Source organism: Mustela putorius, unplaced genomic scaffold (genome assembly GCF_011764305.1).
Source record: "Mustela putorius furo isolate JIRA1106 unplaced genomic scaffold, ASM1176430v1.1 tig00003834_pilon_pilon_pilon, whole genome shotgun sequence".
Classification (NCBI taxonomy): domain Eukaryota; kingdom Metazoa; phylum Chordata; class Mammalia; order Carnivora; family Mustelidae; genus Mustela; species Mustela putorius.
The window spans coordinates 136,743,496-136,758,718 of NW_025421987.1; the positions used below are offsets into that span (position 1 = coordinate 136,743,496).

At 43.2% G+C, this 15,223-nt stretch overlaps 2 protein-coding genes and 1 pseudogene across 2 annotated transcripts in view; 2 read left to right on the top strand and 1 right to left on the bottom strand.

Annotated features, from left to right (window-relative positions):
• Positions 1–9,917, bottom strand: part of SCN11A (sodium voltage-gated channel alpha subunit 11) — a 109,975-nt gene extending 100,058 nt beyond the window's left edge. Inside the window, exon 1 of the mRNA XM_045089156.1 lies at positions 9,786–9,917. The gene's annotated coding sequence lies outside the window, so the exon portion shown is untranslated. The remainder of the gene's footprint in view (positions 1–9,785) is intronic.
• On the top strand, positions 9,874–12,414 carry LOC101692736 (transforming acidic coiled-coil-containing protein 3-like). Its single transcript, XM_013060033.2, has one exon. The coding sequence runs from the start codon at positions 9,917–9,919 to the stop codon at positions 12,248–12,250; it is 2,334 nt and encodes a 777-aa protein (XP_012915487.1). The 5' UTR covers positions 9,874–9,916; the 3' UTR covers positions 12,251–12,414.
• Positions 12,415–12,449: 35 nt separating this feature from the next.
• On the top strand, positions 12,450–13,440 carry LOC106006542 (annotated as a pseudogene).
• Positions 13,441–15,223: the final 1,783 nt, after the last annotated feature.

Sequence of the window (15,223 nt, forward strand, 5' to 3'; positions counted from 1 at the left end):
AAATGAAACAATATGGGACCAGGGAGCCATAAGAGACTCTTAATCTCAGGAATCAAACTGAGGTTGCTGGAAGGGAGGGGAATGGGAGGGATAAGGTGGCTGGGTGATGGACACTGGGGAGGGTATGCACTATGGTGAGTGCTATGAATTGTGTAAGACTGATGATTCACAGACCTGTACCCCTGAAGCAAATAATACATTATTTGTTAATTTAAAAAAAGAAAAAAGAGAGCTGGAGCAGAATCCCTGTGTTGAGTCCTCATAGTAAGAAGATGTTAATATCAGCACAGGGTCAGGATGCCCCACATTTGCTTTCTTGGACCCATTCAGCATTGTCACCTCTCTTGGCCACCATCAGTGGCCAAATCAGAATCATCAGCTTTAACTGCAGCCATCCATCCATCTGTTTATTTAGCAAAGATGACATTGAACCTCCACTATTCTGAATATCTGAAAATACGAAAACAAGACCTGAGTCCTTAAGGAGCATGCCATCTGCTGCATGAGAAAGAAAAATGTACAAAGAACTATAAGCAAGAAAGACAACATCAAGAAGCTGCAAGCAAGATGCAAAAAGAGGTCTCCACAGAAGGAATCCGGGAGCAACTCATTTTGGGAAAGCTTCCAAGAAGAGGTAGGATTTGAGCTGAGACAATGAATGAGAACTCAATATGCAGAGAAAGTAGGGATGGACTTTCCAGGAAAAGCCGGAACAAGGACACACAGGCCTGGAAGGACAGGACATGTGTAGAGAATCTCAAGTGGTTCTATGAGGATGGAGAGGTGACAAGGAGAGGGACACTAGGGAAAAGGAAATTTTGCATGGCCTTGCATACCATTTGAAAACCACTGAGTTTGAACTTGAACTTGTATTGAGTCACAGGCCTGGCACTGGCAAAATCTTAAGCTTCTGATAACCTATAACCACCAAAATCTTCTGTTTCCCTGATGTGCACCCCATTGGTATCTCACTGACAATAAGACATCCATGCAAGTAAACAATGTTCATGGATAATGCTGAGGGTAGTGACATGCACCACAGCAGGTGTGGCAGTGAAAGTGGATGGAACATTTATGGGAAAATTTGGGGGGAGCAAACTAACCAAGGGGAACTAATTGGCTGTGACTGATTTAGCTGAAGTCAGAGGTGATCTGAGGAAATGTAGCAGTGGTACCAAAAACAGCTGTTCTACTCAGAAACCTAAAAGCTGGTTCTTGTATATTCTGCCTTCACCTAATGCCACAGGGTCAGCCAAAGGCTTGCACATACATGTAGAGACTGGACAAAGGTTTCAATGTCCAGCTCCTGAGGTCTCTTGCAACACAAGAGTGAAGACTGCTTCATCTTCTAACTTCCACAATTCATTTCTGGCTCCTGCATTTAGTATTTAGTTCACTGTGCTTCTACTTTCTGATATGTATGCTGATATGATGTGTATTTCTGGTATGTGGTATTGAGGGGTCTTTTAGTTGCAAGTAACAAAATCCTAAGCACAGTATGCAGTATAAGCAGAAAAGAGACTTTATTGACAAGGATTACAGGTGTCACATAGAATCCAAGGAAGAAATGCTGTGAACCCTCATGGATAGAACCAAAAACTGAAGACCTATAGGAAACTCAGAAAGCTCCATCTCTCTTCATCTCCTGTTTCTACTGCTATTCCTCAGCCTCTAACGCTCCACTTTTCTACTATACACTAGCTTTCTGTGGTCCTAGTGGACCTATGTGTTTAAATGCAAAGCCCTTTTATTCTGGGACACAAAAATCCCTGAGGAAGACCTGAATCATCCCACTTGGTTCCAGCACCTGACTCTGAACCATCAACAGAGGTCAGGGAGCTGGAGGTCAGGCAGCTCTCACTGACAAGCTGAGAATGGATCCAGGAGAAGCAGCTCCTAAAGAACCCCCAAATGGGAACAGCACCAACATCACAATGTTTTAAGAATTAAATGAGGCAATTTGTATGAACTTCTCTTTGTACACTCTTAAATATTAAACAAAGATACAACTTTATGGATCTTTGGAAACCAAAAAGACCCGGACACCAATCCTACGTTGTTGTGCCACCTAAAAGCCATGAGCTCTCTTTTTAAAATGTCTCTAAATCTTGGTTTCTTCTTCCAGAAATGGCACTGATAACACCTACTGTCCACAGCATTCATGAGGTTTAAATGATCGGGGGATTACACCACTTTGTGAACTGTAAAGCACAAGCTAAAATAAATGTAGGTGGTTGTGGTAAGAGTCAGTGTTCACACACGTGGCTGACTGCTAACTACAGTGCCCTTACCACCCCACCCCCACAGACACAAGTACCCACGTTCCAAATTCTTGATATCCACCACAGCCCCTCCCGTATTTAAGCTACAGTGGATTGCTAACTTGTCTGCATAGGAGGGAGAGGGGACTAGGTGGAGGAAGGAAGGGAGGGAGGCCGAGAACTAGGCAGGCAGACAGGCATGCCGCCAGCCTGAGGCTGGGATAGGTGGCCAAGTCTATATGCAAGCCCAGTGAAGGGACTGGCTGGAAGTCAAAAAGGATATAATTAACTTAAGAATCACAATAAACTTGTAGCCACACTTAATAGGCTTCAAATATTTTCTCAATTTACCCTGGCTTCATTCTTCTCTGTTTGCCCTTGGTGAGGAGGAAGGGAAGGGAAAAAGGCAAGGAAAAAAAAATCTTAAAGGGACAGCACTCCCAACACGTAAACAAGAGGAACAGGTCTAGGCTCTGAGCACTCAGGGGCCTGCCTGACATTAGACCTCTGTGCATTCACTCCTCAGAGAACACAGAGAGGAAGAGAGTTGAGCTGTAGGGACAGGAAGAAATACATCTGACCTATGAAGCTGCCTTGCCTGACCACCCATTCCAGCCCCCCTCCTCAACTCTCCTCTCCAGTAGCTCTTAATACCCTAGAGGCTGAAAGGTGGTCTTGGGGCTGCAGCTGAGTGTGCTTTGAAGAATTCGGAAAGGTTTGCCTCATGATGCCCTAGTTGTTTTGTCATTTCAGCTTTTTCTGTGCTTTTTCCTGACTGAGCAGAAAATGTATGTTGGTATTTCTGGAGCAAATGTAAAGCCATCTGGAAATGAATTCACAATGTGTATAGAAGAGAAACAAGGTTTTCTGAGGTTCAAGTTCAGAAACAGAGGGACTGGGTGTCACAGGAGGTATCGGAAGGATCCTCCTCTTCAGCTGCATCTTGGATAAGTGCTTCACACAGAAACCAAACATGACTCAGCTCTCTTCGAAATCCGGGGCACAGTAGCTCCTCCGGCTACCTCCATAAAAGGTGGCCTTACCAAAACCTCTGGAATACTTGAGCCTGTGGCCATCAGTGGCTATCGGAAGAATGTATCCTTTTATCTGTGGCAGAGAGGTTAGCTGTCTGCCCCTCGGCTGTCTCCTGGACCCACTCCTGCTGTCCCTCGCTTTTGGCCTGGGGAAATCTCTCTTGGCCTTCCCCAGCCCCACTGGGCCCTCAATTCTTTTCATTCACTTTAATTTCCTACCTCTTTCCTCTCAAGAATGAGGCATATTTCTTTCCATGACTTGAGTTTAACAGTTTGAACGATATTCCCTACTTTTTTAAAATGCATGCCCTTGGGTCTCATCTGCCATCTCAAGCAATTTATCTGAGTATTCCCTTCAAATAAATATATGTTCTCTGCAAAAGAAATTTTAGTTAGAAGCATGTCTCCACCTCATTGGACTGCCATAATTTGGAACTAAAAGTAATACTGTCTTACTTTGTTTGCTGTCAATTTTACATTTAATTTTAGAAATTAAAATGGATACCAGAAATCTCAATTAATTTTTTGATGACTTATTTTTAAGGCAGCTTAGTCTTAAAAGACACCATATACAGGTTCCTAGATGCCTGGAGAGTCAGACCACTGGAGTCCCTCTGCAGCTTTTCCCCCTCTGCTCCTCTCTACTCTTGAATTATCTATGCCCTGAACAGTCCAACTTGTCATCATCTAAGCCCCTTAGGGCCAGTGAGATCACTCCCCCATAACACCCAGCATGAATTTTTTTCTTAGACAGGGTCAGGTCAGTCGGCAGTAGGCGCACCCTGATGATGGGACCTTCAGTGAACTCCCAGAGCCCTGGTACCTTGCTCAAGAGAAAAGCCCATATGGGTCTCCTTCAGGTCCTCTGAAGGCCTAGGCTTCCCTACCTCCACACCCTTAGACACATCTTCTACTGTCAGGGAGCCCAACAGACCTCAACAGAAGACAAAGCTGCTACCAGGGTCCCTGTGGGGTCCGAGGGTCTCACAGTCTCAGTGACTCAAAGCTACAGCCCTGTTACCCCAAATTTCTTATTACCACCCCAGGCCCAAATCCAGAGCACAAGTGTCTGATGAGGATCCCTGGGAGCCCAGGTATGCATTCATACTCACTCATACATAGAGCGAGAGAGAGAGAAAGAAAGAGAGAGAGGAAACCCAGCAGAAAAGAGACGTGAAAGTAAATAAGACCCAGAAAACATAAAGTTTCCCTGGGGCCACTACCTGACTTCTTCTGTAAGCTTGGGCTCCCCATACCCTAAACACCATGAGGCTGAGAAAGGGAGGCTCACAGACCTGGTGATCCCAAAGAGGAGACAAAGCAAAAGCAGGCAGACAAATGGCCACCCTGGGTGATGCTGGCCTACTCTCAAGTTATTTGGAGGCTCATGCCCAAATCCACACCATGCTCCTGCTAGGACCCTTCACAGATTGGCCTATCCCTTATGTCCTTCCTGAATCCACACCAACATTTAGAACTCAGCTGAAGCCTCTCCTCTAGGGAGCTTTTCTCACAGCAAGGTCTTACTTTGGTGACATCGACTGTCCCCCACTTCCTCCTCTGCCCATTTCATTTCATGTTCGATGAGCCTCATCACCCCCATTTAGGTTGCAGGCTGGTCCAGGGCAAAGACTGTGTCCTCTTCCCTTGCATCAAGCAGCACCCAGCCTGGAGTTCATGGTCATAAATTAACATTCAAGTTCCCTATTAAATGGAATGAAGGAAGCTAGATGAGAGACGGCTCAGCTGCTTCCAGAAAGACACTCGTGCTTCAGAGCTCGAGGAAAACAGGAGGAGGGCGGGAGAGAGGGAGAGAGAGGGAGGGAAAGGCTCACTAAAAGCTTATGAAATACACAGAAGAGCTGAGCACCAGAACAAAGACTCATTTAAAAGGGCAAAGGAAACACTAGATGGCTGTTAATGGTGAACTGAATATGATAAATTATTGCTTAAATCACTTGGTTTCACTCCTTGTTGTTATGCACAGTTAATTGGAGAGAACAAAGCACTGTGCCTGGCTGAACAGGATGGGAGGTGGCAGCAGTCTCAGGCTTGTAGCCTCTCCAGGACCACAAACCCATCATACAGGGATGACAAGCATGGGGCCAACCGCAATCCCTAGCCCCCTGCAGTGGCCCTGTCCCATTATCCACAATCTGCTCCCCTACAGGCTGTAGCTGTCTACAGCCAAGTGTCCTAAAGGAGAGAGAGTCAGAGAGATGGTATGAGAGTCAGGAGGTCACCTTATGATCCCTTAGTATCTAAACACCAAACTTGCCCCCATAGAACCCCACTCAGATATCTCTCACCCTAAAGAAAGCCAGGTAGCCTCAATAACAGATTTAATCTCTGTTCAAAAACTTAGATTTTGACAGTTTTTTTCCTTATGCTTCTGTTCTATTCAGTATACATATATAACCTAAGTTCCTACTAAATTATAAAGGACTTAGTGGGGGAGAGGGTTAAGGAGACCCAGAAAAGAGTAAGACACAGCTTCTTCCTTTACTCAGTTGAGAGAACCGACATTGAACTTGTGGGCTGCACAGAAAAAAATAAAAATAAAAAATCTTTCTAACACTTAGTTTAGTTTAAGACAAATCATCTGTTAGAGTCTGGGATTTTATTAATAATCCTGTGGCCAAAGAGCGAAGAAGCAGGGAAAGCGAGCCTGGTAACATCAGCAAAGAAAGAAATTTAGAAACATTAGAACTGTTAAAGACTGGAATTTCACACATAATGTTTACACGACAATTAATTAGCAAGGCTTGGAGAGTTATAGTTACTTGATATGGAAGACAACATTCAAATGTTGAAGTCTACATGTCTACAAGATAGTTTAACAAATACTACCAAGAGACATTTTTATGGTTACAGAAATAGAAAAAGAAGGTTATAAGATATAACACCAAGTATAAGTTTGAAGACCATATCCTTTTTCCTAAGCACAAATTTAAATTTATATTTAATCTTAGGTTTAAAGACTATTCTCAACCTACAGTTTTATCACAAGGAAAAGTTTTTAATTGCTATACTCCTTTCATTAAGTTTTTGTGTAAATAAATGTTATCTCAGGAGAAAAAACTTGTTCACAAGACTGTTAATTAGAGGCTTACAGGCTCTTCTTAGAGTCAGGAGTCAGTATAGGGGAAAAAAGTGATTTTATATATATACATATAAGTGATTATATATATATACATATATATATATGTATATACATATATATATATGTATATATATATACATATATATATTTACATATACTACACACACATACATCTCAAAATTCAAATGCTAACAAAGAACAGAATACGGGATAATGGCTTTTGTATTAGAAAATGTGAGCTTAAAGACCCTGGAGCAACATTTCCAACAGTATAGAGAGTTAGATACCTTGAAAATTTTGTGCAGTTGAAACAACTAATATACCAGATAAAATGGTAAGAGATGAAAAATTAGGAGCACCTTGGTGTCTCAGTCAGTTAAGCAACAAACTCTTGAGCACAGCTTGAGTCATGATCTCAGGGTCATGAGACTGAGCCCCACATCAGGCTCCACACTGAGCACAGAGCCTGCTTAAGATTCTGTCTTCCTGATTCTCCCCCACTCTCACTCTCTCTCTTAAAAAAAATAAAATAAGGGGAAAACAAATAAAATAAGGGACGCCTGGGTGGCTCAGTCAGTTAAGTGGCTGCCTTCGGCTCAGGTCATATTGCCAGGGTCCTGTGATCAAATCCCACATTGGGCCCCTTGCCTAGCAGGAAGCCTGCTTCTTCCTCCGCCCTTCCTCTGCCTGCCACTCCCCGCTGCCTGAGCGCATACACATGCACGCTCACTCTCTGACAAAGTCTTTTAATTAATAAACAAATAAATAAAATATGGAAAATTAAAATGTTTAAAAAGCTCTAAGGACTCTACAGATAGACAAAACAGAGACCCTTGAATGGAAAAGTATTGGAACCACCTTTTCTCTAAAGGATCTCTGACAAGCCTTAGGGACCTTATGTTTCCAATACATGTCTTCACGGGGTGTGGGTCAGGCCAGAAAGCCTAGGGCCCATCTAAAGTGGGATATCTAAGAATAGTCCACTGTGTAAGGTAGGAGCATCAAAGGGTTTATGTCCATAATGCAAGGTGAACAAGAAATAAAATCTGCCTATAGAAGGAGACTGGCAGAAGTAAACACAAATCCTTTCTGAAGAAGTTGCACTGTGATCCAGGACCGTAAAAAATTCCCACAATAATGTTTTAATAGCAGGGATGCCTGGGTGGCTCAGTTGGTTAAGCAGCTGCCTTCGGCTCAGGTCATGATCCCAGCATCTTGGGATCGAGTCCTGCATCGGGTTCCTTGCTCGGCAGGGAGCCTGCTTCTCCCTCTGCCTCTGCCTGCCATTCTGGCTTCCTGTGCGCTCTCTCTCTCTGACAAATAAATAAACAAAATCTTTTAAAAATAAATAAATAAAAATTAAAAAAAAAAAAAAAACTTAGCAGTCCACAATCAAAATCACAAAACACACAAGGAAGTAAGTCATCATGAGTGAGAACGAGTCAAAGTAATAGACAACATAAAAATTTTAGTTTCTAGAATTATCTTACAGAAAAGTTAGGTATTAATAAAGAAGCTTAAAAATATGAGGGAACAAGAGACTATAAACAATGATCTTTGCAAATTTTAAAATGAATCAAAAAGAATATCTAAAAGATAAAATATTTAGTAACTACAATTAGAAATGCAATACAGAAATAAAGCAGCAGATTAGACATATATGAAGAGAAAAAATTTAAAACTAGAAGATAAATATAAGGAAATTAGACCAAAGTGCAGCCCAGGATACAAAATTAGTAAGACAAGTTAGGTGACATGGAAGATAGATTAAGCCCAATTAACATAAGTTCAAATTGAAGTTTCATAAGGAAATAATAGAATTAAGAAAAGAACATTCAGGGGCGCCTGGGTGGCTCAGTGGGTTGGTGCCTCTGCCTTCAGCTCGGATCATGATCTCAGGGTCCTGGGATCAAGGCCCGCGTCGGGCTCTCTGCTCAGCAGGGGGCCTGCTTTCCCCTCTCTCTCTGCCTCCTTGTGATTTGTCTGTCAAGTAAATAAATAAAACCTTTAAAACCAAAAAAAAAAAAAAAAGAAGAAAGAAAAGAACATTCAAAGTATATGATAATAGTGGAGAAATTCCCAGAATTGTTAGAAAAGATTAATCTTCAAGTCCAAGAATCTCAATAAATCCAAAGAAAGGAAAAAATTTTAATAAAAAAATTCAGAATACCAAAAGTGACTACATTCTAAAAGCTTCTATGGAGAAAAGACAAATCATGTACCAATGCATGGTAATTTAATTGATGGCTGACACTTTTTTTAACTTGTAATTTTTTTTAATTTCTTTTTAGTGTACCAGAATTCATTGTTTATGCACCACACACAGTGCTCCATGCAATACATGCCCTCCATAATACCCACCACCAGACTCACCCAACTTCCCACCCTCCGCCCCTTCAAAACCCTCAGATTGTTTTTCAGAGTCCATAGTCTCTCATGATTCATCTCCCCCTCCAATTCCCCTCAACTCCCTTTTCATCTTCATCTCCCCATATCCTCTGTGTTATTTCTTATGCTCCACAAATAAGTGAAACCATATGATAATTGACTCTCTCTGCTTGACTTATTTCACTCAGCATAATCCCTTCCAGTCCCATCCATGTTGATACAAAAGTTGGGTATTCATCATTTCTGATGGATGGCTGACACTTTAACAGCAAAAAATAATCCAGAAAGGAACAGAATAAAATGTCCAATGGGACAAGAGAGGGGGAAAAAGGTAAACCTAAAATTCCAAGTTAACAAATATATCCTTAAGAACAAGAGTGAAATATAGACGATTAAGACAATAACTAAGAAAAATATCAACAAAAGATCCTCACTAAAAATATACCTCAAGCTGAAGAAAAATTTTCCCAGATGGAAAGTGTGAGACACATAAAAGGATGCCGAGTAAAAATATGTTAATGTGGGCCCCAGCCATCTTGTGGGAAGAGCTCAGGCAGGTGCTCCTGGCTCAGCACTGCCACCTGCAATCTGTGGAGGAATGGGCCACGGACTTACAAGAAAGCTTCAGCTGTGTGGTGACCAACTGATTCGACTGGTAATCTGACAATGACTCGGACCCCTATGAGGTATTGAAGCAGCAGAGAACAAGAAAAAACCAGTGGAAATGGTTTTGGGGGCCCTGGGGCCAAGAGGGCAGCTCAAGCCACAGTCCAGACCAACTCCACTGCAGAAGGCAAACAGCTGCCTAAAGAGTCCCAGAAAGACCATAAGAACCCACTGCCTGCTGCTCCCCCAACGTTAGTGTGGCTGACAAGAAAGAGGAAATGTAACTGCCCATGGCGTTTAAGAAAGAAAGAATAAGAGGTGTTCAAAGAAGACCTAATCAACAGCTGCAGCATGAAGGGAAAATAATTAACAGGAGACCAGAAAGGTGACCACCTTGTGATGATGATTTAAAAAGCCACTTGAGGCCGCGCGCGCCAACCGTCGGTATTTGAATCCGTGGCGGGCGAACGGGCTCCCGGATTCCGCGCCTCCCGCTCCCTCGGTTTTGTGTGGCCGCCAGCAGAATGAGTCTGCAGATCTACAATGATGAAAACGTCACTGGTGACAAAAGTGCAGAGAACTGTGAGTTCCTGTTTTCACCGCCGGGACTATCTGTTCTTCGTCTGTCACAGAAAGAAAATGTGCCACCCAAAAGCGTACTCAAAACTATGAAAGTGACTTTCCAGACTCCTCTGCGGGACCCACAGACACACCGGATATTGAGTCCTAGCATGAGCAGCAAGCTCGAGGCTCCTTTTGCTCTGGAGGATACTGTTGGCTTAGAAAATTCTCCTCAAAACCAGACCCAGAAAGAGAACCAACAGTTCACCAAGGAAGTGGACACCAAAATGACCAATGGAATTCTCCACAAACCAATGATGGCCAATGCCATCCCCGCTCCAGCAGATGTGAGAGCAACCCCTGAAGATTGGCAGCATTCCAGTGGGCCCACCTCAGCTCACCTGGCCAGTCTGGATCCCTCAAGCTCTCCCCAGATGCCAAAACGTCTTGAAAATCAAGTGGCTTCTCTAGGACAAATGACTGTGAGCCCCGAGCAAGCCTTGGAGGAAAGTGTTCATTCTTATTTCTCAGAAAAGAGTATTCCCTCCACCTTGGAAATCACAGAAGACCCTTCCCAGATGGCTACCCCAGACCAAACAGAAGACCCTCCCGAAGCCACCAGAGAAAGCCCAAACTGGGTGGCTGCTTTGTCCCCTATGACTCACCCTGCAGGAGCAGGTGGAGAAGGGTCCCCTGTAGACCTGCCTGAAGAGCCCTCAGGTCCTGAAGATGCCACACTGGCCAGCCATCTGAAGGCTGGAGGGGCCACAGCCCCAAGTCCTCAGAAGAAAGAAGCTGATGGCCAGAGAGCCACCTCGTGGAATGGCAGGCCCATAGAGCTAGAATTTGATTTATCTGACAATACTACCAGCAAAACATTGCCTGCACTGAGGGAATTGGGGACGAGACCTAGCCCTAAACCTTCCCCTAGGATGTCAGAACCACGGCAAGAAAAGGCCCCTGAGGAGGCCAGTGAGGGGCCCCTTCCCCTGCCCCGGAGGTCTTCCAGCCTGGACTGGAACAATCTGGATGACCCAATCTTTAACCCATTTGAAGGAGGAGAGGCCCAGCCCTCAGAATGCCCACAGAGCAGGCCAGCCGGGCCTGTGGCCAAGGAGGTGTCTGCTAGTCCCGAGGCCACGGGGCCCTCCTCTCCAAGCCTGCAGGTGCCTTCATTCTCCTCGGATGACACGCCTGGGGTGCAGACCGCAGCCAGGACCCCAGGTGAAGCAGTCAAGGAGGGAGCTGCGGACCCTGCAGGTGCACCAACCTCCAGGGGTGGCCTGGGCGGTGAGCCAGCACCCCCCACTCCACAGGACCTGGAGCCCACCGCAGAGCTGGCTGAGGAGCAGTTCCGAGACCCCACTGAGGTTCTAGGCTCTGGAGCTGAGGTGGATTATCTGGAGCAGTTTGGGGGTTCCTCGTTTAAGGAGTCAGCCCTGAGAAAACAGTATTTGTACCTCAAGTTTGACCCGCTCCTAAAGGACAGCCCTCAGAGACCAGGGCCTGTGGCTCCAGAGACCAGCAGTGCACAGGATGTGGCCGTGCCTTCCTCAGGAAACTTGCCAGAGGCGAAGCTCGTGGAACTTGACTTCCTGGGACCCCCAGATGCTCCCATGCTGGATCCCCCTCCCTGTGTCTTTGGGCCTGGGGGGCCACCACTGTCCATGGGCTCCATCGTGGACGTGTTGCAGTACAGCCAGAAGGACCTGGACGCAGTGGTGGAGACCACACGCGAGGAGAACGTGCTGCTGAGGAGCCAGTGTGAGACACTGCGCGCCAGGAACCTGGAGATGGGGAAGATCATGGATGGCTTTGAGGGAATCGTGTACCAGGCGATGGAGGAGGCTCAGAAGCAGAAGGAACTTGCAAAAGCAGAGATCCAGAAGATCCTAAAGGAAAAAGAGCAGCTGACTGCAGACCTGAGCTCCATGGAAAAGTCTTTCTCTGACCTCTTCAAACGGTTTGAGAAACAGAAGGAGGTGATTGAGGGTTACCGCAAGAATGAAGAGTTGCTGAAGAAGTGTGTGGAGGGTTACATTGCAAGGATAGAAAAGGAGGGCCAGCGGTACCAGGCCCTGAAGGCCCATGCGGAGGAGAAGCTCCAACTGGCTAGCGAGGAGATTGCCCAGGTGCGCAGCAAGGCCCAAGCAGAGTCCTTGGCCTTCCAGGCCAGCCTGAGGAAGGAGCAGATGCGCATCCACTCACTGGAGAAGACAGTGGAGCAAAAGACTAAGGAAAATGAGGAACTGACCCGGATCTGTGATGACCTCATCTCCAAGATGGAGAAGATCTGACACACCCCCGCCCCATCTGTCTGTATGTGTGTGTGTGTGTGTGTGTGCGCGCGCACGCATGCCTGTCTATCTATGGAAGTTTTCCTGTTCTTCTCTCTTGATCTCTCGTTTTTAAACTAGACTGCTTTAAAAAGAAGAGTAAATAAAGATTGCCTTTGGTTCAAGTGTAAAAAAAATAAATAAATAAAATAAAAAGCCACTTGAAGAAAAGGATGAAGGAGGAGACTTTTCAGTGGGTGGACAGATTACTGACTGGCTTATCCAAGTCTGTAGGGTCTTGGAAGAGGTTGAGGAGACTCTGGACATGGAATGGGCCAAGGAAATAGATTTCATTCTGGTGACAAACATGAATTTGAAAGGCATCATGGAAGTGACATTATAGTGTCCTGAAGCACGAGGACAAATGTGGAGGTAGCAGATCTCACAACTGGAGAACTGTCAAGATGAGTTAACAGAGTCCCCAAAATACAATTCAGACAAGTATGTTATAATTGCAGTAACTTGGATCAATCAAGTGTGACTGAGGAAACACCAGAAGGTGAAGAATATCCAGTTGCAGACACTGACGATATGGAGAATGATGTTGAAGAAATAAGGGAAGAGGGTCCAAAAGAAATGACTTTGGAAGAGAGGAAAGCTATTCAGAATAAGAACTGGGCAAAAGTAGAATTTAATATCTGAAAACTAAATGAAGATACGGAAGGGCAGTGGAAGAAGGGATTTGTTCTTGGACTATCATTTGATTGGGTTATGGACCATCATTTCTGGAAGCCAGCTAATGACACAATATCTCAGCTGCAGATAAGTTTTGGAGACTTTAGCCACTCAGGATATGGTGGCAGGAGAGGATAATATGGCCTTGGGCATGGTGGACATCAAAATGTCAAACCATGGCAACAGACGTGACAACTCAAGTGCTTCTACTCCTGGCATAGTTGATCCTGAGGCATTCCCAGTTCTGCCTTAACTGGATGCCATAAGACAATCTTGGTTCTTCTGTGGACCCTCCCATCTGAGGTTTTGCATGCTTAAGGATCCCAAACAACTTAAGATTTAAAAAAGAAAAAAAAAAAAAAGACTGTCATTCATACCATTCATACCTAAAGACTGAATTTTATGTGCTTTGAAAATGAACCTTCTCTCACTACACAGAAGTAACAATATGGGAGTCAGTTTGCATTTAGACATGTATTGGTAGCAGCGATGTTTTCATAATTTTCAGAGATTACGCATTCTTCGTGAATACTTCTGTATTGCTGCTTGGAAATACGCATTTCCAAACTTGAGATACATGTGTGAATAGTGTATACCAATTTAAAGCCTTTGTTTCACTTGTTACATAAGGATTTAGATGTTCTCCCAATTACAAACTAGTTTTAAATATTGGACATAATATCAATTTTAATACCCACTTTGCATTTTCATACATGGTCAGTTGGGTCATGTAAACTTTGATTTGTCCATTTTTATGCTGTGTGAAATACTACTTTAGTATTTTAACTTAGTTTTAATATTTTCATTGCTGGGGAAAATTATATTTCACTTCTCATAATAGCTTTTATATGTGCTAAATCTTTATATACAGAAATATCAGTACTCGGACAAATGCAGAGCACATTGGTTTATTAACCCTTGCTCCTGCATAGTTCATTAAGTTCAAAATTATAATTGATTCACAGCTTCAACTATATTTACTTTCAAAAATGTGTGACTTTCCATTTTAAAAACCAAACTAGATACTTTGTTGGTGATAGTTTAAGCTACTTATTATTGATACACATCTTACTAAGTGAATTTTTCCCCTCCAAAGGGTGGATGGACCAAGATAATTTGGCTACTGCATAATATTTAAATTGCTCTGTAAAATAAGTGGCCACTCAGCATGATTTTTGTGTGTAGAAGGTCCCAAATCAAAACTGTTCTTTCATGATCAACAGCCCTTTAGCCCTTCCTTTTTCTAAAGAAACCAAAGGGCACTGGTTTGTATGGTAAGATAGGGGAGTATATTAATTTTGGGGGATTTGGAAAGCAGCAGGTTTGCTTTACAAGGTTGGAACAGCAGCACCGTCCATGAAACATAAGGCAAAAATCTTATTGTTTCTGAATTTCCTATATTACTATTAATTTTGGTTTTAAGTTGATAGATGCCTGTTCCATGGAAAGTGGTGAGTATCTTTTACATCTTCCTCCATTAGAAAATTAGGCTAATGGATTCCTTGAATGGGAGCATCACCACTTACTAAAACACACAGGGAGAGAATTATCAACAAACAGATTTTCCAGGATCTTTTTTTTTTTTTTTTTTTTTTTTTTTTGGTAAACAAGAAAGGAATTTCATGCACAGTTTTAAAGATCTTTTGTCACTCAGTATTTTCTACCTGTGCACAGTAATATCCAGTTTTAAAAATACTGATGATCTTAAATCATATAACATCTGCTATTTAGCTGAATCATTCTCCCATGCATTTCTAAAACAGAAATTGCATAGTACAGGAGTTATTCATTTGGATTAGATTTATTAATCTAGTTACCTGCCAGTGTGACATCTTAGGAGGGAGGTAATTGGTTTTTAGTGATGGGTAAACTTTTGTCCTGGTGTTTTGGAACATACAATGCTAAGCACGTTCCACACTGGTGTAAATGTCTACTCTAATTTAACACTTACAAACATAAAAAATAAGTTACTATGTGGGTAAAACTAAACAAACACTGACTTAAAAGTTAGTAACAATAACAGTAACAATAATAATGCTCAATTTGAGGTGTGACAGGTAGGCTAGAGAGTAAAATACTAGATATCAGGGAGAAGGATTAAAGCATTCTTAGATCCTCAGATTGTCTAATTAAGTAGGATTAAAATGTTGATTAAATTTAAACTAGTGTAGGCATGTTAAAATAACTTGCTAAGAAGTAGGCACAGAGTGTATAACTTGCAAACAAGTTGAGAAGAAAATCTTAGAAAGAAAAAGATAA